The sequence below is a fragment of the Nothoprocta perdicaria genome, unplaced genomic scaffold (genome assembly GCF_003342845.1).
Source record: "Nothoprocta perdicaria isolate Ctin4 unplaced genomic scaffold, notPer1 scaffold_263, whole genome shotgun sequence".
Taxonomy (NCBI): domain Eukaryota; kingdom Metazoa; phylum Chordata; class Aves; order Tinamiformes; family Tinamidae; genus Nothoprocta; species Nothoprocta perdicaria.
In genome coordinates this window covers 848,305-872,483 of record NW_020455492.1, presented here as the reverse complement: position 1 = coordinate 872,483, position 24,179 = coordinate 848,305, and the positions used below count along the sequence as shown (strand labels likewise).

At 42.3% G+C, this 24,179-nt stretch overlaps 1 protein-coding gene across 1 annotated transcript in view; it reads right to left on the bottom strand.

The window, feature by feature from the left end:
• The window catches only part of DEPTOR (DEP domain containing MTOR interacting protein), a 65,896-nt gene extending 41,766 nt beyond the window's left edge, over positions 1 to 24,130 (bottom strand). Inside the window, exons 1-2 of the mRNA XM_026040734.1 lie at positions 24,045 to 24,130; positions 1,483 to 1,661 (exon numbers count right to left, since the gene is read on the bottom strand). Of these exons, the coding sequence (XP_025896519.1) occupies positions 1,483 to 1,661; positions 24,045 to 24,130 (265 nt within the window). The remainder of the gene's footprint in view (positions 1 to 1,482; positions 1,662 to 24,044) is intronic.
• Positions 24,131 to 24,179: the final 49 nt, after the last annotated feature.

The window sequence follows — 24,179 nt, the reverse complement described above, 5'->3', positions numbered from 1 at the left end:
TTTCAGCAGAGCTGGCAGCCCACGTACATGGCCTCCCCTTCTGTGCCACTGGCACTCGCAGGGACAGGGAAGCGCTGCCACTGTCACTTGTCACTGCAGCTGAAAGGGGGCTCTGAGCACCTTGCAGAACCTGACTGAACCTATCGGAATTCGCCCTAAGCCTAAGTATGGCTGACAAATAATTTTAYTATCTTTGAGCGCAATATATGAAAATTCTCAACACCAGGTCTATATGGTTTTACATATATATGTATATAYACACACACATACATATACATATATATATACAATTTGTATGGAAGTGGCAGTGTGCAATTGGCTTCTGAGGTGGAAAACAAATGAAGGCTGTTGAAGTTTTAAACAGGTATTCAGTAATAAAACATCTATTGCTCAATTAAATTAAGCCACTCAGGAATCCTTGTAACCAGTGACATTTTCTCAACAGAGAATTAAGCAGTCAGATTTGAATACCCTGTAATTACTTTATTCTTTAACTATCTACCGAGATTCCCAGTTTCCATAACAACCCAGAATTTTAATCTAATAGCCAAGCAGAAGCTGAAGAAGTGGCACTCATTTAGTATGTGCATTTYCTTCCTTTAATTAAGGTGTTGTTAATATATTGCTGATAGCAGCAGTATTGATGCACATACAATGACCTCTGTATAAAGTTAACATCCGTCAGTTAGCAAAATTACTCTATTTTCTATTAAAAAAGAAATATAAGCTAAAATTTTTGATACCACTGGCTTGAAATAAAGGGCGTGGATCTTCTTTGCTTCTGTGCTTTCATGCTTTTTCATGCACCGAAAGGCAACTAACTGCTATCACTGATTTGGCAGTCTCCTTTTCATAAGTGCAAATTGCTATTCAGGAAGCTGAATAGAAGAGGGCTCAAAGAGACAGCAAGTTTAGGAGAAAAATCATCAGGGCACAGTTTGACAACTCACTTTCTTGCAGCTGTACCAGCACAAATGCTTGTGCAGCTGGTGTGAGGAACAGAGCTGGAGAATGAGTCCACGTGAGAAAAATTACCTTTATTTGCTGGCTTATTTTTCAGATGGGCTTTTTAGATGGATGGGGAGGAGTGGGCTGGGCTGCGTCCTGAGGGAAAGGGGACACTAGGAGACCCTGCTGCGGAGGGGATGGCCAGCGGCTGCTACCTGCAGACACAACGCGCCACGTGGTCTCCCACCACGTCACCCCTGCATGGGCCGGCAACATATGTGTGGGAACATACCTCTGGGAACGTATGTCCATGTGCTCCACTCATATCTCTTTTGTCTCTCAGTGTCCCTCAGGACATGGGGACCTTGTGGAGGAGCACAGTGCTAAGGAGATACTTTCTTATCTCCTTTCCCATTAAAAGAGGAAAAGATCTGACCTGTCCTACATGCAACCAAGGAAGAAGAGCGGCAGCTCCCTGGCTGCTTCACTAAAGTCAATAAAATTCAGCTTAGAACAGTTGTGGCAGCAACTTACCATGATGGATAATGCTGTGRTCCAATAATTTCTGCACAAGTTTAATTGCCGTCTCTCGGTCGGAGGCCTCTTTATGGTCAATCAGCCAGTCAATCAGCTCTTTGGCAACGAAGCAGTTGGGATATGTCTTGAGGTGGTGCCTTCGATCCTTAATGACCTTTTCTTCGTGCAGTCTGAGCCTGTGGGTCAAATCACCTTGTGAATACCCTTTGCAAAGGATACRTAGCTAGCAGGAGTGGGAAAAGTTTGGCAAACGTCTCCAAGCTGGATCACAAGGAGGGCTTTGCAGCTTTTGAATGCAAGAGGAAAACTTTCCTTCAGATGTGCACTGCTAGGGGCYGGCTGCCAAACACTCCACATAAGCAATTTGTTATGCTTTTAAACCTAGTACATGGAAAAACCTCAGTTTCTGCCCAGCGGAAAAGACTAAAAATTGAAGAGCAGCACAACATTCTAAGCACGTTAACCTGTTTCCTGTATGTCAATTAAACTGTCAATAATTTAGAATTAATTTTTCTACATCACCACTAAAGCGGTCCATGTTGCTCTTTGATTTTGGAGTTTCACCACCACAAATTTTTTTGAACCTCATTCACTTTTCCAGCTGTACCTTCTTCACTGGGAGGGTAACCACATTTTGTCTCCAGCTGCACAGCAAGATCAGTGTTTATGMTTTAAAATTCAGTCGCAAAGCTCTTTCAACACAACACAATCTGGCCTGCAAAAGTTGCCTTCTACTCTAAATGAAGGGAAACTGATTTCCCACTCAGAGAGCTGGTTGCAAATGCTACCTGTTTGCTGCTCATGAAGAAATTTTATTATCAGATCTATCTGCAAAATCCCACTCATAAACTTGAAAGCAAGTCAGGCAGCTGTCTTTGAGATATGTGGCTTGGGGTGCAAATCTTGCTTGGAGAATCACCTTGCTAGGCAGTGAAAGTTTTGGGGTTCCTCATCTTTAGTCTTCTTTTTTTCCCCGTAATACCGTATGTAATAATGCCTATCAGTAATCTAATCGGATAGAGATTTTAAAGAGTTTTCTGTGTTTTAATTTATTACAGCTTCATTTTTTTCTAATGTCCTGTATATGAAGAAAGCATGAAAGCCACGTCTCTTGAGCTCCTGTATCACAAATGCAAATGTTGCCAGGATGTCCAAGTGCCCACAATCTGACCTTGTAAATACTCTCACCAGCTCCAGAGAARTTCTGAGCAATGCTGTAATAATTTAAGGGAGATGCAACTACCTCTGATTTCTCAAAAGATAACTGGTGCAGGACAGCATTAACCCAAGTCTCAAGAAGCACAGAGTAGGGGTCCAGCCATGATACCAACTTTCCTATCAATGYGATTCCTGTATGAAATCGTTATTTCTCTCTGGGATCAAAGACAGGCAAAATATTTGGTCAAAAAAAAATTAACGTTATTTGGGCATCAGACAAAGCTGAAGTAGCTTTCTGCCTAACAACATCTATATATAGTAACAGAGCAATAGTTGTGTTTTGCAGCACTTTAGCTTGAACTACACTGGAACGCACAGTCTGTGATACGAATTCAAAGCCAGATTTGCAAACATCATGAAAAAATGAATTCTTTTATATTAAAAACACAGATAAATCTGATTAGTATTCTGGAAGGAGTACTGGTAAGTATCCCATGCATTGTGAAATTCTCTGAGCTAAAATGTCTTTGCTTAAAACATGTTTTCCAGATGTTCTCTCACAGCTGTTGCCATACTTAGAAAGAAAGGCCTACACAGTTTTAATTATAGAACATRCAATTATGAATATTTTTCACTGAGTTTTRTATTTAAAATACATTTCAGGTTCTATTAATATTCACCATGTCTCATGTGACACACTACTCTGTTTGAACAAAAATATTGGAAAAGTGTGTAATACATATGCTAAAGGCTCAAGCCACCTCTGAGACACTGGCAAAGGTGTAAATGAATACAGCGGATTTCACACAAAACCTGACCGTGCGGGGAACCGATTCCCCCAAATTCTTTGCACAATCCACGTGCTAAGGTGTGCCAAGACTGGTATGGTATTTCGCAACCAAACAAACAGCCAAGAKCACCAGAAACTGAGGATTTATGTCTTAAATTCTGACTGGAGGCTTTTCTGCAGTGGGTGGACGACTTACAGGTGTTTTCCTTTCTGGTTCTCTCTCATGTCAGAAGATATGCACTCCCTCTACACTCCTTCTCCCTCAGAGCATTTTCAGGGACTCTCCTGTGCTTTTTGCCTATATTCCTTAGACTGGCAGAAATTTCATTACCGTAATTATCTCCACCCACTTGCTAAATTGGATCCAAATTTGCTAAGATGTTACAAAATCATTAAACCAGACGGAGCAGGATGACGTAAGCTTCCAAGAAACCAGGCTGAAAATCAAATCTATCCATGTTTCCCAAATGGAAGTGGGAACTCATTCTGCCCTGCATAGCAATGATATCCGTATTGCATCATTTCCAGGCTGACTGACTTGGAAGGAAGATGGGAAAGGGAATTTGGGCTTTTCTATCAGGTAGTGCACACTGTTCTCTCTAAGTCACGGCTCCTTCATCACTTTGAGCCTGCTAATAAACTGCATGGAAGAAAAGTAGTTCAATAAAGTCTACTTTATATCTAGTGCAAACCATAAATGTAAAACCCCCAGCTAAAGCCACTGAGGTTATATTTCTGCATACAAATCAAGTTTGGTCAGGAATTCTAAAAATGTGGCAGTGTTTAGACAAATTTATCACAAACCAAATGAAATGRGGGRAAAAAAGAGAAAAAAGAATAGCAAATGCAGTCACGCACACCGGGTCCAAGGATCMAGCGAGTCGGTAAATTCTTTATCCCTTGGCATCCACAATCTGGCTTCTCAGCAAAGGCCTCGATGACTTTCCTTTAAGTAATGTTAATCACATTTTGTCAGCTAGTCTGCACTATGACTGGAAAAGACATCATTTGACATCAGCCGTATTTCTCCAGCTTTAAGAGGTTTTTCTCAAGAGCTACTCAGGATTATGAGTTCACTGACAAAATCTGACCAATTTGAGGGGATGTGGGACAAAAGAGAGAAGACAGAGGGCAATGAGGGGAAATCTTGATTGAACAAGCCTTTAAAAAGTCATCCCTCTTTCTACAACTTTAAAAGCTTAACTCTAGAAAACAGCCTCATGCACTCCAGTGCAATGTCATCCATATATAGTTCCATATGTTATTCAAGATTACAGGAGAGATTTTGCACTAGGCATTACAGTCTCACCTACCTGCAGAAAATGAAGTGAGAGCTAAAGTACTTGAGCAATTTCCTGGCACGGGTATAAGTGACCCTTTAATATTTACAAATTGATACCCACGGCTCACATTCCTGCTGACAGCAAATAAAGGCAGTCTGTATTTGCATGCACGCCTGCCAAAACAGTCTTCCTGGGGGCTTGTCTAAACAGGAGCTGCTCCTAATTAACAACATGTAGGAACTCTTACTCCAAGTAAGACCTCATGGACGTGGCTAATCCAGAACAACGTGCTCCTGTTTCACAGTAAATTGTGCTCAGAGTTAATCAGGAACAGTGTTATTTATAGAGAAGTTCTTAAGTGTTTTCTATACCAACTGTCAGAAAAGTTATGATACAGGAAAACTCAAAATCTTTGCTTAAGAAAGCAAGGGATTGACTTGTGAAGAAAGAGCTCTCTCAGCTACCTGATGTTTACTTTTTATTTTCTGTTAGGAAGTTACATATAGGATCACAGAATCATTAAGGTTGGAAGGGACCTTTACAGATCCTCTAGTCCAACCCCCCTACACACGCAGGGTCACCTAGAGTATGTGGCACAGGACTAAATCCAAGCGAGTTTTGAAGATCTCTAGTGAATATTTCTCGAGACATTTGAAGCTTATCGAACTTTTCTTTGAATCAGCTAGACAGGATTCTGCAAAGGCAGCAACAGCACAGGAGTCTAATTTTGTTTCTAAAGCCCATATATGGCAAATATGCCAGATAAAGACAGAACTGATATCATTAACCAGATGTACCATCCAAATTATTTTATACAGTAGTTTGTGTTTGACTAACACATACATTGCAGAATGTCATCCAATCCATCTAAGAATTAAAAATAAATAAATAAAAACTTGGTAATTTTCTGAATAATTCATCTGCCATTCCCTAGTATACTCTATATATCCCCTGCTGCCCTGTCCTAGGAAAGCTCTGAAAAAATGTGGAGGAACAGTTTGGTTCTGACACTTGATAGACAATATAGCAGGAAGCCTTATGCTCTGAGTGTCATTCATTTGCTTCCCTTAAAACAGTCAGATTCCTTCCCAAAACAGTCTTAAACACACACACACAGAGTATCATTAGGGAAGTGCATTTGTTTAAAAAAAAAAAAAAAGAAGAAAACTTCAGTGAAGAGAAAGTTTAAGGTGGCCCCAACCACTTATGCTGCTTCCTTCTGGAGCAGACCGCAAGTGATCCTGCCGCTTCACCCCAAGGAGTTTGAGAGTATTTAAATCTTCCATGGTCTCTTCCATGGACATTCTCATTTACAGATGGGACAACTCTGGTATGGTGGCTAAAAAGCACAATTTTCCTATAACTGTTCTCAAATGTCAACTAAGGTGTTCCACTGGTAACTGAATTACTCCTTTCCAATTAAAAAACAGAAGGGAAAAAAGGCCTTTCTTGAGGTTACAAAGTTGGTTGGTAGAAAGGAGGATATAAATGACAGCATATGATCTATCTACAGCACGGTAGGGGCTTACCCATGCTGGCATTTTTTAAAGTCTTAGTGACTTAGAAGCATAATTCCCATTGAAATTAAAAATTCACAGCTCAGCTGCAGACACAATGCAATACAAAATAAGGCAGCACCTGCTGGTATTTGGGTATATATCAGCATCCAGGGGAATACACAACTGCATGAGGTACTTAGATATAACAGATACCTTTAAATAAAACTTCCGCCCTTGCACTGTCAGCAAAAAAGTAGGTCAATGATGACAGAAACTTTGTACACAGAGGCAACCACGAAGGTACTTGCAGATGCAACGTGCACTGCTGGGACAAGCACTTCCAGAGAGGCTTGCCAAGGCTCGGCTGAAGTGTCAGCGGTTGGTGGTTGCCTGTTCCTCTTTCTATTTATGCTTCAGCTCTGCTGTCATTTACTTCTGTTACGTGTTATTCAGGGGAGCTAAAATACTCCGTTAAAACATGGGGTCATACTGCAAAAATGGATGAAGATATATCTGTGGTAGGACTTGTGGCCAAGAAGAAACTCTACCAACTGAGAGAGGGTTACAGAAGGTGTCTTCAAGCAATGCCCTGTTCCTGGGTCTTGTCCTCGCGTGGTCCTTTGGGCTTTGCCTCCAGCAAAGCGAGGGGAAGTTGCCAGAAGGAGACAGCTACAGAAAGATCACACATAACCAGCATCTGGACTCACGAAGGAGGCAGAGATTTGGAAGCCCAAAGCTTCCAAGGAAGATGCAATGTACCAAGGCTGCTGAGCCTTCAAGGAAAACACTGTGACTGCCTCTTTCATCAAGTTCTTATCTATATCTTATCTATAAGTTCAGAAAGTAGTAAGGTCAATGATCGTGCAACTGAGCTTGCACAGGGACATCCCTGAATAATTTCTGCCAACACCTGCAGGTAAAAGCAAGCCACATGCAGGGCTCAGAGCATGCAATGGGATTAGAGAGAAACTCAGTCCCAGCTCCAGCTCCGCATTTTCCATTGGGATCACTCCGGGCTGCTCAGGGAATTAGACTGGTATGTTTGTACCAACTACCATACTCCTGAGTAGTGGTGACATCCCAGAACCATCAAATAAAATCAGTATTTATTCACCTCTCTTTTCAGAGAATCAGGAACACTCAGGATCTTTGCAGGCCTCTAATTCTAACTATACTTTCTCTTCCTGTCCACCTAGCTGTGAAAAGCTGTGAAAATTGATAATATCTCTGCCTCCCATTTCACTTTCATTTTATTTTTAATCAAAATATGTGTCAACATGAATGACTGCTTCTAACTGCCTGCACACTTTAACCTTCAGCACTGAGGTCTCACTGGAAAGCATAAAAATGTAGAACTGGACTTTACAAAGCAGAAAAGATAAAATGAAGGCAAGTTATTATTTCACCTGCCCCCAATCATAAGGTAAGTAGAAGTCTCCTTGTTTAATCCTAGCTCTTTAGTTTCTGTGATGAAGCATTCAGAATTAGACAACTCATATGCTTGAGTTTTCTCCTCTTATAAGCTAATCATATATAATTGTGTTTTTCACTTAGATATAAAAATGCATTCAGGTCAAGGTCTACGTTATACAAATAGATGCATCCTAAAAAAAGCCTGGTTTGCTTTTCACTGAAGAACAAGCTCTCTTTACTTATGTCCATCAGCTAGGATTAATTCATGTTATTTTTCTGTCTCCATTGCAATGAAATTCTYCTGCTTACTAAATCAACGGACTAGAGGATCAGGGAGCAGATGAGGCTGCCAGGTACCTCTGGAGATCATCTAGTCCAACCCCACTGCTCAAGCAGGGTCACCTGCAGCAGATCMCTCAGGACCATGTCCAGTTGGGTTTGGACTATCTCCAAGGATGGAGCCTCTACATCCTCTTTGAGTAGCCTGTTCCAGTGTTTGGTCACCCACAGAGTAAAAAAAGTTGTTTCTCATGCCTAAATGGCTTTTCCTGTATTTTAGAATACTGTGGTAACTATGTTTTCTGTGGAAGGAAGAACATTATCATCGTAAGTCTAAACTAAAGGCTTCTATCATAAGTGAGAGGGAAAACACTGTAATTTTGAAGTGTGCATCAAAAAACATAGGACAAATGTTGCCATAGACATTATTTGGCTGAATTAACATAGTAGCAAAAAAAAAAAAAAAATCATCTCTCATGGACTTAAGCTAAAAAAAAATCACTGTCAATAAAGAAAATACTTTATACATAGGGCAGTGAGGGAGCGGCTGTGTAAGGGTCATAGGAGGCCTGTGAAAAAGCAACGTGATTTGTCTGAAGCAACGCAGACCTGTAACGTGACAGGAAGATGCAAATATTCCCTTGAAATTCCACAGTGGGTAAATACAGGTCAAACAGCCCGAGTCCTGCCGCCACAGCTGTTACTGTCATCCCTGCCATCCAGAAAGCTGGGGATATGGAAAGGGGAAGGAGGCTGCCTGGCTGCAGGGCTGCTCCACAGCAGGTCCCTCAGGGTAGGGAGTGACAAATACAGCTCTGGCAAGAGGCCTGGCTGCTCCAGCAAGGCTGGATCTCGCATCCTTCCAGCATGAGTACCACTGACCCAGCAGCTCCCTGAGCCTGGTGCTCCCATTTCACCCTCCTCAGCCTGGCAGCAGCTGCCTCCCTCCTCTCCCCACACCTGGGCGGCCTCCAGGCCTTCCRGCCCCATCACTAATCCCCTCACACGGCCCCAGGATCTGCCCTCGTTTTAGCGTTTTCCTTTTTCCCATCTCTGCACAAAGCTGCAAAGATCCACTTGTGAGGTAACCAACTGCTGGGCTCTGTCTAGATAAATGTCATTAAGCAGAAGTGGCTGGGACTTTATAGGTAATAAAATGAGTAATAAAATACTTAGCGTTCTTTACTACTGATAGCAAGCATAAGTTTGCACTGAGACTGTAATTCAATACTTTTTACTCACTTCTAAAAATATCTAAACTCATGCTAAAATGAGTGTTGATGCAATATTATTACAATATACAGTATTCTGTATTAAAACCATCGCACTTAGTTTACCTCTTCAGAGTCTAAATAAGCAGATTCCCTTCTTGTTCAATGTGACTGCAATGACTACTTTATTTTCATTCTGAAGCTGTGAAAGTAATAAATCAAAAAATACTGACTAGAAACAAAACACTATGTTGACTTTTTTTTGAATAAAAAATAATCTTATTGTGTTTTGGTATTACTTTATGCTTTCTGTCGCTATGACTGCTAACATTTCAATCTAAAGGCTGTTGCCATCACAGAAGACAAGATTCACGGGAGGTCTCTCCACCATCTTGCAGAGCTCTCCTGAAATTCAGGGGTCAAAATGAACTAAAAGAAAGAATTGGAACTGATGCAATATTTTAACCACTTGAAGAGATGATCCTTTGGACTGGATTACCTAAAAATGGTTAAATTGTAACTAGATGACCTCTCTGTGCTTGCAACAGCAGAAAGGCTATAAAATAAAAGATCATTAGTTAACAACAGAAAAGCTTTGCTAAAATCAGTGAACATAAAGGATAAAAGCAAGAGAGGGTAAGAAATACCCAGATAGGCAGCAGTGAAACTTTCACTCATTATTATTTCTGGAAACCATACAAAAATGAAAGGCAATCTTAGGTTGTACTAATTAAAAAGTTTCCAGTAATGACACGGAATGGTTCTTGACGTTGTCTATGACACTGGCAGGACCTCATGTCGTGACAATTATCCTCATGCAAGAATGATACGGACAAACTCACAGAGACACAAGGAAGAAGCACAACATCAGCATGTGAAATGTTGAGCCAGTCAGGCCTAACCCCGGTTAGTCAGGCCTGATCAACACGGAAAGCAAGAGGAACAAAATTGTTGTCTAGAAATTTCCAAGGAAGGAAACAGCAGAATGCAAAAAAAAAAAAAAAAAAAAAAAAAAAAAAAAAGTTATTTAAGTAACAGTAGCTTAAAGAATCCTAAGCTAAAAATTAGACAAAGTTCTGGAGCAGAAGTTTGAAACTACTATTTAAGGCAAGAACCCACCTAGCATTTAGGTAAGTGTGGTAAAAAGTGTGGTAAAAAGTGTGGCATAGGAAAAAAAAAAAAAAAAAAAGAAAGAGAGAAAGGAATATGCACCATGGGGGGTTCTCCTTCACATTAGAAAGGACACATGATTTCTATTAATGGACTAATAAATGCAATTAACCTCGTAATGCATTCAATTCTAAGTGTGCAATCAGAAGCATGTGTGCAGGAGAATCTAACAGTGTTTAGTATCAGAAAAATATCTCTGTAAGACAGACTGGAGGCAGGCCCTGTTGACACCAAACATTGTAAGGCAGCTACAAAGTCAAATGCTGATAACGTGCTATATACAGGAACATTAACTGCACTGGTAATGCTGAAACGATGCCAGTGCACTGTTCACTACTGGCCTAAGGAAACCCATATACATGGGATACATATTGTGGGGTATACACCAGTATATAAATCACAGAAAGGTTCTTTTTTCAAATGATATGAAGTATGTAATTATTAAAGAGCATAAATCAAAAAATCAAAATGGGATAGAAGTCTAAATAGACTATAACTCTTCTCAGTTCCCTGAAGTTGTCACGTTTGCTTAAGAAAAATGTTGCTTTGACTGTATGATACAAGCCAGTATGACCTTCACAGCCAGCTGGAGGCTACAAATCAGTATAATTACAATTAATATTGTGTTAAATTATATATATTTGTCTTATAGAGAATCATATAACATCCAAGAAGGTTTCATTCCACGTGCCAGAAAAAAAATATGGATCACTGTCTACAGAAAATGAAAAATATCTTGGAAAGTTACTTATTGCCCCATATGACTTTAAATTATTTCCAAATGCATGTACGCTAAATGAGAACCATAATTTTACTCAACAATTCTACACCATAACATTACATTTTAAGCCTAGAAATGATAAGGTCGCTGCCACAAATGTTTTAAAGATGAAGAACTGTCCTATCTGATTTAAATCTGTTTTTATATTAGCCGTACAAACACATAGGATGTGAATAATTATGTGTATATGAATTTAAGGGGATTATTGAATGGCATGAAGTTACTTATATGCTTAAACTCTTACAGGTTAATGAAGAACTTCAGCGATGAGGAAAATGTGTTAATAATGACTCTAGTTAASAATGAAATCTATTTAAAGGTTTTTACATTTGCAAAACTATAGCCTGGGGATGGCTTCTTTGGTGGAGCTCAGCATTTTCCAAGGCCTGATACGTGATATGAAGAGATGCCCAGCTGCTGCATAACCGCCTTTCATGAGCAGACCTTCTGTCAGTCTATTGTCAAGGATCTTGTCTTGTTTGATTAGGCCTTGTTAGAAGCTCACAAGTAGATAATCTTTGTAAAGATAAACATTACAGAAGCATTTTTCCTCTGCTCTTTAAATGAAATGGAAATTCTCCTTTAAAATAATGATTTTAAAAAAATAGAGCCCAGAGAAGCTCTGCCTGCTTTTCTGCACAACCTGTGCCCATCGTTGGGCCATGTGTTGCTTCTCTTGTTTTTGGCAAAATCATCTCTCTGTGTATGCAGTGAGCAGGTATTTATATGCTCTGAAATATACATTCAGATCATGACCTAATTTTTTTAATAAATCGGAGCGTGCATCCTGATCCTTATTCTTTAAGTAATAGCACCAGCTCAGCTTTACTTTGCTAGTAGATTTAGATTAGGACAATACGGTTATGTTTACAATGTGTTTCAATCTCTGAGTCAGGCCTAAGCTTGAATCCAAAACACATGCTGYATGGCTATTTCAGGATAGGCTTTACATGGCCAACAGGACAAGGGCAGAAGGGTTCTTGCCATCACGTGTCATGAAGCAGGGTATGCTCTGCAGGCACATGGCTGCTCTTTAGGAGTGCGCATGACTACAACTGGGCAGCTGGACTACTGCATTTTGCTGCGTGGCTTCCTAGACATGTGGAGGCTAAAAAACATGCCAGGATTCACATGAGCAACTGTGATGGAACTTCTAGAAAGCGTCCAGCGCAGACCGACAAAGAYGGTTAAGGGACTGCAGCATCTATCTCATGAGGAAAGACTAAGCGAGCTGGGCCTGTTAAGTCTGGAGAAGAGAAGCTTGAGAGGGGATCTGATCCATATGTACAAATATCTGAGGAGAGAATGTAARGAGGATGGGACCAAACTGTTCTCGGTGGTGGCCAGTGACAGGACAAGGGGCAATGGGTATAAGTTGAAACACAGGAAGTTCCATCTCCATGTGAGGGAAAAAGAACTTCTTTCCYGTGAGGATAACAGAYCCCTGGAACAGGCAGTCCAGAGACACTGTGGAGTCTCCTTCTTTGGGGATCCTCAAAACCTAGCTGGATGCCCTGTGCCATGTGGTCTATGTGTTCCTGCTTGAGCAGGGAGGTTGGATTAGATGATCTCTAGAGGTCCCTTCYAACCTCAACCATTCTGTGAAGGCGAATGTTRGCAATTAGGTCTTAATTTGAATGTAATTACGATGGACTTTCTGAATGGAGGACTGTGTAAGATCTTAGTTCATAGCTGTGCCTTCCACTGCTGAAGGCACCACYGAAGGTATCTTCCTTCCCATCTGCTGCAATAGCTCTGTGGGCACTGAATACATAAAATCATTGATCAAGTGTCCAACACGTGTCTGTGTTTCAAAAGGTCTAGCATTTTTTKAGGTGTAATACTGATTTTTTACAGGAAAAGATGCCATGTGCACACTCCAGCCTGTAAGCAAAGTGTCATTTCTGCCAGTCCCCTGGGACCTCACCCCAGCCACTGTATGTTGAAACACAGTTTTCTCTCCATTTTTATTGTGCTTCTATTAAACACTTCATGCACGCACTTCTCCCTCTCTTTGCCCTAGCAATCTGTTCCCCAAGGGTACTGTTATTACTGGCCTCATACAAACTCAGATGTTCCATACTCACCAGAAGAAAAAGCTGACATGAAGTACAAACATATTTCATGTGAAATTATGTAAAATACATTGTTTCAGCTGGTTTTGATTTACAGAATTAACACAAAAAAGCATGGAAAATTCTTGTTATATTAGTTTGCAGCAGCATTAGCCCCTCTTCAGCCAAAGTGAATACAAGCAATTATCTTTGAAAAACCATTATTTCAATCATTCTAGTAGGTCCAAAGCATAGCACTTGGAAAACAAGCAATAGCATTTATTGACAACTTAACATGCCTCGATATTGCCCCACTATGAGATATTTTGAAAGGATGTGGACTTTGCAACACTGTGATAAAGCACAATGGCACAAAGGAAAAGCAACAAATCTCACTGTTTTGCACATGTTGAAAGAAATATTATTTAACAAAGGCAACATAATAATAAAGAATATGCTTTATTCATTTACTTTTCTTAAAAAAAAATGACCTTTTTAAAAGATCACCTTTTTAAAAGCAAACGAAGAGATGTCTTTAACATATCCCTCTACRGGAAGAAAGTTTCGACAGTTCTGAAACCTTTTTTCTGTCAGCAGGAGATGCGAGATGTGAGACTTGGACATGCAAAGTAGAGCTCCAGGACTGAGAGAAACCCTTAGGCACACAAATGAACACACAAACTGGGTCCATCAATCACGAAGTCTATGTACAATGGCTGCAGTGCACTTGATCCATATAATAAAAGTAGTAGTATCAGTGACCACAGCTAAATGAAGCCATGCCTCCATGAGAGCTAAGATTAACTGGAGTTGAAAGGGATGTCTAGTGGTCATCTGGTCCAACCTTCATTCAAAGTAGGTCCAGTTAAGAGTAGGTTAATTAGGACATCCAGTTAAGATTTGAGTATTTCCAAAGGTAAAATCATAGCAGCACAGAATCCTTAAGGTTGAAAAGGACCTTTAGAGATCATCTAGTCCAACWCGCCTGCACACGCAGGGTCATCTAGAGCATGTGGCACAGGGCTGTGTCGAAGYGGGTTTAGAAGATCTCCAGAGAAGGAGACTCCACAATGTCTCTGGGCAGCCTGTTCCAGGGCTCTGTCACCCTTTCTGTCAAGAAAGTTTTCCTTAAGTTCCCGTGGAACTTTTGATGCTTTAGTTTGTGGCCGTTTACTCTAGCCCTGTCRCTGACCACCACTGAAAAGAGGCCAACCCCATCCTCCTCACTCGCTCCCTTAAGGTATTTATACACACTGATCAGGTCCTCTCTCAGCCTTCTTCTCTTCTTCAGACTGAGCAGGCCCAGCCTCTCTCAGTCTGTGGGATAGAAGCACCACAGTTTCTTCTGGACCCCATTTCAGTTTTTGACCATCCTCATGGTGAAGAATTTGTTTCCTAATATCTAACCAGGAATTCTCTTGCAACTTGTTGCACTGGCTCTTGTCCTGCTGCTGCACATATCCAAGATGAGTCTGGCTCTGCCTTTCCTACATCCTCCCACTATAGTAGCGTGGAGAGCAGTTAGACCCCATGACCATTCTCCTCTCTAGGCTGAAGAAACCCAGCCATGGGCATGGGCTTGTACTTCATATGCTCCAAGGCCAGCAGTATCCATGGGACTCACTCCAGTCTCCCAGGGCCTTTCTTCTGTTGGGGGGCAGAAAATTGGCCCCAGTTCTCTGGCTGCAGTCTCACAAGTGCTGAATTTGATCTTGTGCCATGACACCTCTTGTTTATTTAGATGAATGCATAATTTTGCACAAGTCATGGGTTAGATAATACACRTTTAACAAGCCTTTTTTTTCTTTCTTTTGTTCAGTGTACTTTCCACAACCTATTTTCATCACCTTGTCTAATTAGACAAGCAGAACGATCCCAGTGCTTCCAGTTAGGGAAGAAAATAACAGATATTTCTGATCGCAAAGTCTACTTGCTAATTTAACCTCATCTATTTCTACAATTTTCCCCACAGACCCCAAAGGGCTTTGTTTATATGACACAAGCGATATTAACTTTGAAAAGACTTTAATTGCCCGTGACATTTCTTTAAGCTTCTAGCCCCAAATTATTCTCAAAATGATATTTCTTTGGGGATTTGTACATRCTTATATTACTTTAGCTTCTCAACATCAAAATTTCCCTCTATTTGCAGAGCCATCAGCAGTTTAAGGTGGGAGTTGTTCTTTCTACGTCTTACTAAAAATAATTTTATCTAGAAGAAAATATAAGTTAATTACATCCTGAGCATCAGGAAACAATTAACAGTTTTTGATTATATCACCCTGATCTCTCAGCCATACAATTATACTCCGCTGCAGAAAAGGATGTATAATTATCAAGAGAAGGATCTTTTTTTTTGTAAGAAATGAAAGGAAATTATTCTAGGTACTGACAATCAGTGCTATAAATAACGTTTAGCTAATACCTTTTCAGGATTCGTTTCCTTTATTTGCAGTCCTAGCTCTTGAGTGTTGTGTTGGCTACGTGCTGTCACCTTCCCTTTCCAAAGCGCATGTGTCTAAGTGCTGGATTCCTCAGACAAGGTACTCACGACTTTAGCTTCTTGTGAGTGCAAATGCACTCATTTGCATGCAATTAAAAATCATTGTTTTTTATGAACCATATGATAATTATATCCGGAGTCTTGGTTTGGCTGTAACATCAGAGCTGCGAACGGGTTGTGAAAACACAAGGGCACCCACAGCCCCAGTGCTTTGAAGACACAAAGAACAATGTGAAGAGCAAGGGACACAATACATGAACACTTCTTTTTAACTCCTGCCAATAAACTCATTTGGCCCAATATGCAAGGCAGTGGTGTGAACATAGAGACAASAGATTATACAATAGTTCAGCTGAACAATAATGGAAACATTATGGCAATACCCCAGTGCTAGCTATAGTCCTCAATATGAAGAGCAATGAAATAAACCCACTTAAATAGAAAACACAGTTAAAGGTCAAAGGCCCTAATTGCAGATACATTACTAGGAGATGGCAGAATTTGCCTAAAACAGGCAGACTGTAGATTCATAGAGATAAATATGAGAGTGTTAACGCCGCTTATCAACAGAAGAACTTTGGCCTATTCCTCCTGCAAGGYACCTCTCAAGGTAGCTGTACTTCTCCCCTATAAAGTTCAAATTCTGTTCCAAGTCCTCCTTCCCCTCTGTCTTATACCTCAAGCCTTCTTCCATGCTCTGCCCTTGACAAACAAAAYCATATCTGCCTCTTATCTATCTAGAACACTCCTGGAAAGACAATTCCTTTGGCTGTTGATCTCMGTTACGTTGCCCTTCTCCCTAATTCCTTCCACTCTCTCGCTTCCTCTCCCTTCCATCACATCAAGCACAATGTTACTGTGGGGATGAGACCATCTTTCCATCCTCTGTATAGTCCTTGCCACACTCTGGGATGTGATCGTGGGGTTTCTCAACATAAATGGGTTCTTCGTGCTATTGAAGACCAGCAACAAATGGCCTGTGGCTGCCCATGGATGAGACAGGCCGAAAGGGACACTTTTTGTGACCAAAATCAATCCACTGTGACCTCTGCATAACCAGAAGTTGCCTGCCTACTTGCATGCMTATCTGTTTGAAACTTAAAAATCCCACGTGTTCAAGGAAACAAACCTGTTGGAGTGTCTAGCCTACAAAAAGAAAGCAGTTTAATATTTTGAAGTCTAAATCGTAAGGAGAGGCCCTAACAAGAGCTGGATTCCCCACCGGTTTGCAAATAGTGCAGATTATTATGTCTGCATAAAGATAGAAAAACATGGTGTCGCTCTGATTTTGGCTGCATCTTCAGGATCTTTGGGAAATGAAAGCGATTATTCTGCCCAGCCTCCAAGGCTGGTGGGATGCAAAACAGTTCCAATGCCTAATCCATGCAACTGTTTCCTGGACACACATTCATACAAATGCATAGCCCATATCTGCACTGGAACTGAGGCCATGGTTTCAAAGGCAGCTGAGTCAATCTATCATTTTTCCACCAAAAGAAGGTCTCTCTTCCCTGCACACCTCTCCTTTGTTTTTCTCTCCTTCATACACCATGACTGTCCCTTCTGGTGGCTTTGGCTCTCATCAGCTTCTCTGTAAGTTACTTGAGCTCTGTAAACAGGCATGAAAAAATCCTTGCTCCTTGTTGAGTTATTTATCCAAGTTAATACAGTAAATACACCGAGGGAGAGATTTTATGAGTTCTGCAGCTAGAATAAGATTGAGTGGARGGAGGGAGGCAAGGGATGAGAAGTGACTCCTGGACTGTCACAGCCACTTCTGTTGGGTTCAACTCCATGAACTGCAATAAGCCAATGTGACTGTGGAGTCTCCCACGAAAAGCAGCCCTTGGAGCTCCTCTTTCCAGGCCAGCTGACCCTCTTCCTTCCATTAGTTTCACACTACCGCCTGAACTTCCAAGATGAAGACTGGGAACTATGAAGAAGTAAAGTTACAGGGCTGATAACGAAGRAAAGGGGCTGCACTCTGAAGCAGTGCTATCACATTGCTGCCACTGTGATATGTGGTGGCATAAATGACACAGCACAGATTTCAGAACACATGAAATAACGCATGTCACAGTCTGCCTCTGTTTGGGTATGACAACCTGGCAAAAATGCAGAGGTTGAGGTCAAAACCTTGGGGGAGAAATGAACTTAGTGATTGCAAACCTGTAATTTCTGGGCCTCTCTAGTAATGTCATGTGCATTGGGTCTTTAAGCTCAATATCTGACCCAAGTGCAAGGCCATCGATCACCAAGCCCTGGTGGATGGCTTCCCCAAAGGCTCCCCCTGAGTGAAGAACCATCCTCAACACAGCAACCAGCCCCTGGCTGCCACGAAACCTCTCATGAACTAACTCATTCCCTCACTCTGAGGCTTGCATGGACACAGGAAGGGTGCTTTGGGTGTTGGAACTGATACGGTTGTATTGCAAATGCCTTGGATATCTCTGCCCAACAACCTGCTGAACACTGTGCCTGGCCTAAGGATTCTGACTTCCTGACAACCTTCTCATGCAGTTTGCTGAGCTTGCAAGGGGTTTTCTGGCTGTGTAAAACCAGAGTGTACAGCAAGACTCGGACTGCGTAGTTGTGCTAAATCTATGCCATAACATGCTTTAGTAGGATATGTTACATCTTTGGTGAACAAAGTTAATTTAAATCTGGTCTAGCATTATCCTTTTATTTCTCTTCTTCACCTTTTTTTGCAATCAAAGGCTTATAGGGTTCCAGAAATGGTAGTTAGCAGTGTAATATCCATTACCAATCCAAATAACAGCATATTTCAGCTGCCGCTCCAGGCTGCCATCTTGTTTCTTATCTAAATTTCCAAATATCTGGCTAACTCATCTACTCTTGAGTCTCCTTTGACTTCAGTCTCCTTTTGACTTCACAGGTCTCTTTACAACGCAAGTAACCTGTGAGTCTGTAGGTCATCCTTCCTTTCTCCATGCTCCCATTAAACCTCTTAGAGTTTATTATTATTTATTATTGCTCCAGAGTTTTCCAAGAACAGAGTAACACGGCTGCACATTGTCGTACTTTCACTCCTGCTGCAAAACTCTTGACTAGCAGTGGGTGCCTGACTGGGTCTTAACTTTCTTTCTTTGATTCTGAGATCAGCTTTAATTCTGCTGTTGTGGGGAACGGAGGCAAAATCACAATACAGTCATTTATCCTTAGGGGTACTGGAGAAATATGGGATTCAAAGCAAAGACCAGATCTCTAAACTGTTGGAAAAATAAAAACTAATAAAAAAATGTAAAGTGTGACTATTGTCAATATTTATGAAATGAATGAAAAGTTCCTTCTCCATTTTACTTCTGCTGGCTGGTTAAACCAAACTGCTCATTCTGTTTATAACACTAGTAGTCTTAGTCACACCAGTGTAACTAAGCATACTTGTGAGACTATGTGCAAATAGTTTTAAGCTATATTTAAAACACAGTGGTTTATACATTAGTTTAAAATATATGGTTTAAATGTCCTGTTCCTGCTTAAGAAAACAAAACAAGGCAAACACAAMCAATGTGAAGTGCACACTCCTCCACTCTTTGAATGCCAGGGGTTCTGCTGAGATTTTAAGTTTTGCAGTTCCTGTCATTACTAACCTTAGAATGTTAACATAGTTTCTCTTTGGGCTGCTTCAAGGCTGTGCTCTAATTTCTGTGGCACTTTCCCTGGGTGTACACTTCTTAGAATCACAGAAGGGTTGAGGTTAGAAGGGACCTCTAGAGATCATCTAGTCCAACCTTCCTGCTCCAGCAAGGACACCCAGAGCACGGGGCACACGGTTGTATCCAGGCAGGTTTGGCGACCTCCAGAGAAGGAGACTCCATTCTGGGCAGCCTGTTCCAGGGCTCTGTACAGGAAAGTTCTTCCTCACATGGAGACGGAACTTCCTGTGCTTCAACTTGTACCCATTGCCCCTTCTCCTGTTGCTGGCCACCACTGAGAAGAGCTTGGCCCCTTCCTCTTTACATTCTCGCCTCAGATATTTTCACCTGTTGATGAGATCCCCTCTCAATCTTCTCTAGGTTGAACAATCCCACCTCGCTTAGTCTTTGCTCATAAGACAGACGCTCCAKTCCCTTAATCATCTTTGTCGCTCGATGCAAGACCCTCTCTAGAAGTTGCACGTCCCTCTTGCCTTGGGGGAAAGCCAAGTACAAGCACAAAAGCCACTACCTCTTGCTTTATACTGAGCCTTTCATCCTCTTGCCCTGTTCTTCCGTGGGAGCCAGAAAGGGGGATGGGGCCGGGAGCCGCAGGAGGGATCTCTCCTGACAGCAGCCCCTAAGCCAGGAGCTACCAACCAAACCTACACTCAGGCATAACTTCGTCATGAGAAGAGGAAATTAACCAGACTTAAACTGGGACTACAAAGAGATTGACTTCTGCTGCTGTCACCATACTATTCAAACACTTTGATTTCTGTGGAAATTTATGTGGAAAGCACTGAAAAAAGTACTAGATTGYACAGATACTAAGAAATGTCTCAGTTAAAATATGGTGTGCAGGCTACTCCTTAATCCTTTTCCATATATCCAAGAGTAAAAGYTGGCTGACCTCCCTCCTGGCTTCAGCCTAGCCTCTCACTCCTCCAACACGACTTTGGAAGGCGAAAAGAGGAGGTGTCCTCCCAAGCACAGGACCCATGCCCAGTGCCCTGTGCAACCTCTGCTTCTCCCTGCACCAGATGTAGTTTTCTCTGCATTTTTGGGATGCTGCTTTCGGGCTTTGTGTCTGATCTCCCAAGGCACAAATCTGAATCCCAGCAGGTCACCTGCAGCTCCAAAGCAGCCGGCACACAGTGCAAGATCTGTGCTGCAAGGGCTTCCTTTTCCTCCTGAGCACACGCTGCCTGCCGCTGCAGGGACGTGATAAATAACTTAAATTCCTGGGCACTATCACGGCACAAACAGTAAATAAAAAGCACCAGCGAGGGGCATGCTTCCCAGGCAGGTTGCCAGCCGATGGCCACTGCCCCCGGGGCAGAGGCAGGGCTTGTGTGAGGGCAAAACCCAGCAGCACTTGGTCCCCCATGTCACCCATTCTGCTTCTCTGCATAAGCATCGAGCCGGTTTCCTTCACCTGTTCATAGGCAGCTCCTATAACCTAAAATAACGCTGTACATGCTTCTCACATGCTGTATCCTGTGCCTGGTAATCTCTGCTAATCTCCGCAGTTAATGATTCACTCCACCTCAAATGCAACACAGAAAATATACAACAGGAACCACTCTTACAACATCCACCTTGCTGTGTGCTTGGACGAGGAGTGAACACTCTTTGCACTTGCATTGTTAACTGCTTTATCTCTGAGCTGCACTTGAGGAAAGCTAGTGACTGGAAAGACCAAATTATTGCACACACATATACATATTTATGGGACGTGATGTCATTACAATTAGCACAAACACAGGAGAAGGTGCATCGGGCAAAAATATTGTGACAGGATAGAGTTAGCTGGAAACGTCTTGAGYTCGGAGCACTTCAGTTTGCAACCTCAGCAACTTTCCCTTTGAAATCTTATCTTGCAGTGTATTCCTTTGGTGGAATTCCACCAGAGAAGATTGCCAATTTTTCTACTGTTTGATATTGGGAAAGAAATTAATGAAAGTGAATTGACTTGCGCAGGGAGCACTGCAGCAGTGTCTTCCACAAACATCTGATGATACAATCCCTGACGTYCTATCTGCCTTAAAGAATTCAGTAGAGAAGCTGTCTCCAGTGAGATGAATAGAATGAAGTCTTTCAGGGCTAGTTTTCAGCCAAATCAACGAGCTAAGAGAAACATATTCCAAAGCAGAGAAGTAAGGAAGTGACAAGGATCTGGTGCAGGGGGTAAAAGAACCCATCAGAAAGAAAATGTTAGATTGGCTTCAGCAGCTCACAAAGACTCATCTTAACAAATTCTGCCTCCGAAAACTGCATGTAAGTTTGTTTAAAATCTGAAGACCAGTCAAAGCCTCAGTCTAGAGGAAGAGACCTCTGGACAACTCCATTGCTTATGTTCCTTATGCTCTTTTTAGTGTGTAAGCCCACCCACAGTAGACTGCCATCAGGTAATAAGGTTGTAAATATAATGATAACATTTCATGTACCTATATAGTTAATATTTTTCTAAAAAATAGTAATATATTAATGGCAAGGTTCTCTTCAGTACCTTTCTTGAGAAACTGCTAGTGTTGTGTGCACTTAGTTCTTTGTGGCTTAGGATGCCAATGAACTTTTGAACCCAACTACTGTGAAAAAGGCCGAAATTTATGGACCTGTAGGTGCTGTCACCGTTCAAAAGTTAATGATTCTGAACGCTATGCATTCCAGTTTATTAAGAAGTTTTCTTAAAGTGATCATCTACGCAAAGCGAGGCCTTTGGAAGAGCAATGAAAATTGGTTTTGCCTTTTCCCTTGCAGCTTCATGATGCATAAGCAYTTGCAATAGAAAGTCTCCCTTATAAGATTATGGTCTTCTATAAAGACATTGATAGCAAGACAAATTTCTGTTGAACTCTATCTTGCATTTAGTCACTTGGGGAAAACAAGTAAGAAAAAAGCTTTAAGAAACATGCTTCCTTTTTCCCTAAGCATAAAGAAAGTGCTGAATTGACACTGCTATTTTAACAAAAACATTGCTCTGAAAAGTCTTCTAATCCTTTTCTAAACTGCTCAACAGCAGCATGAATTGAGAAAGGTGGTGCTCCCTGAAAAGGCTGAAGAGGTAGCCAACAGTTTGCAGAGACTGGCACAGAACACACATCTCCTCCAGAAAACACCATCATATGCCCAAGGGCAACCTTTGGTGTAAAAAAACAAACAAAAAAAAMCCCAGAAAATAGGAAAGGTTGAAATCCCTGCTTTAAAATTATTACTACAATTGCAGTGTGCTTTGTAAGGGAGGAAAGTGGCTAAGTCCAAACGCAGTCCACCCCAAAATGGCTAATGAACATAACCACCAAGTGTCAGGCTTCAGTCAAGAGGCAGCAGTGACCTACCTAGAGTAACTCAGGGAAGCTTGCATGTTTTTAGTGTACAGTGTTTAGTGTACAGAGAACATAAAGCCTAGGAAAGGTCTTGACCTTCATTCCCAAGCAGGTCAGGCTATCAGAGTTCACCACACGGGAAAACTAACCTAGCCAAAGAGCAGGCAGGTTGAACGAGCTCAGAGAGGTCCAAGAAGTACCTGAGCTCCTCTCAGTACAAGCTCAGCATTACATAGGCTGAACTGCTGGTGACCACAGCCCAAGGAGATCTGGGCCACTTCCTACAGCTTCACATGGGGAATGTCCATAGGTAACTTCATGGAATGTGGAATAATTATTTGGAATCTGTAGATCATCCTGCTTCAAAGTGGAACCATGCTGATTTACCATAATAAATGAGAACGACTGTTTACAAATGTCATCCTTTAGTATAAGACTACTGAGCTGATTCCAGAAGCCAGATTTGTTGGCATTTCCTCAAGCTTTTTTCTTAGAGAAGGATCACAAAGTTTCTGTTTCTATGTTTAGCTATGAGAGGCATAGAAGGATTTAACATGATCTTACTAGTAGTTTGGTATTAGCTTTGAATATTCAACCTCTACTGAAATAATTAAGAAACAGCAGGTTCTTAACAGGCACTCTGGCTAACAACTCAGCACCAAGTCCACCACGGACTATCTGCATGTCCGTGCCCCCTTTCCCACAAGGTTTCGTCCCAGACTATTTTTATGAAGAACGACAAGATTAGAGCAGATGCTGGTTTAGAGCGGGAGCCTCCCCTTGAGACCAAACTCAGATATCACTGGTGTGCACCACAGGATGCCTATGGTCCCTATATGTGATGTCGCTAATAACACGGCAGGATCTGAAGTAGCAGCTGCCCACGGCAGCTCCCAAGTCAAGCAGGTTTCTGTCATCTGGAAGCGCTTSTCGAGCATTTGCGCGGAAAGCCCAAAATAAGTTCTGGGAAGATCTACTAGCACACGTATTTCTGCGATCTTTCTAGCTACGCATATAGCACGTGCATATAGATGTGTGCAGCAACACAGTAGCACTCGCATTTGTCCTTCCTGCATCACAAGGAGCCAGGGGACGAAGGCAGAGCCTGCAGTGCCTTTGCACGCGGGTAACGCTCAGGGCGCTGCACTTGGTGCCCGGCAGAAATTAAAGGCGAACGGAGCCGGGCACCCCCGTTAACAGTCTCGGTGCCGCGCGTGGCCCCTGTCACCCGTGCTGCAGTGACAGTGACATCGGGGCTCCCCTCCCATCCACCGCAGCTGCTGCCACCCCAGGGGAGCAGCGAGGGGCAGGCGGCTCCGCGCCCCGCACCCTGCACCCACCGCCCCGCATCCGCCGCCTCTCCCCGCGGCCKCGGCGCCCGCAGCGGGTGCCGCTGTCGCCGGTGCCGMGAGCGACCCCCGCCCCGCGCCTACCGCAGCTGCTCGCCGGTGAGCAGCACCTCGGCCGTGTGCTCCAGCTCGGCCGCCTTCTGTTGCGTGCTGCTCATGCCCTCCTCCATCGCTGCCCCGCGGCCACCTGCGCGGCTGCCCCGCGCCGCCGCCGCCGCC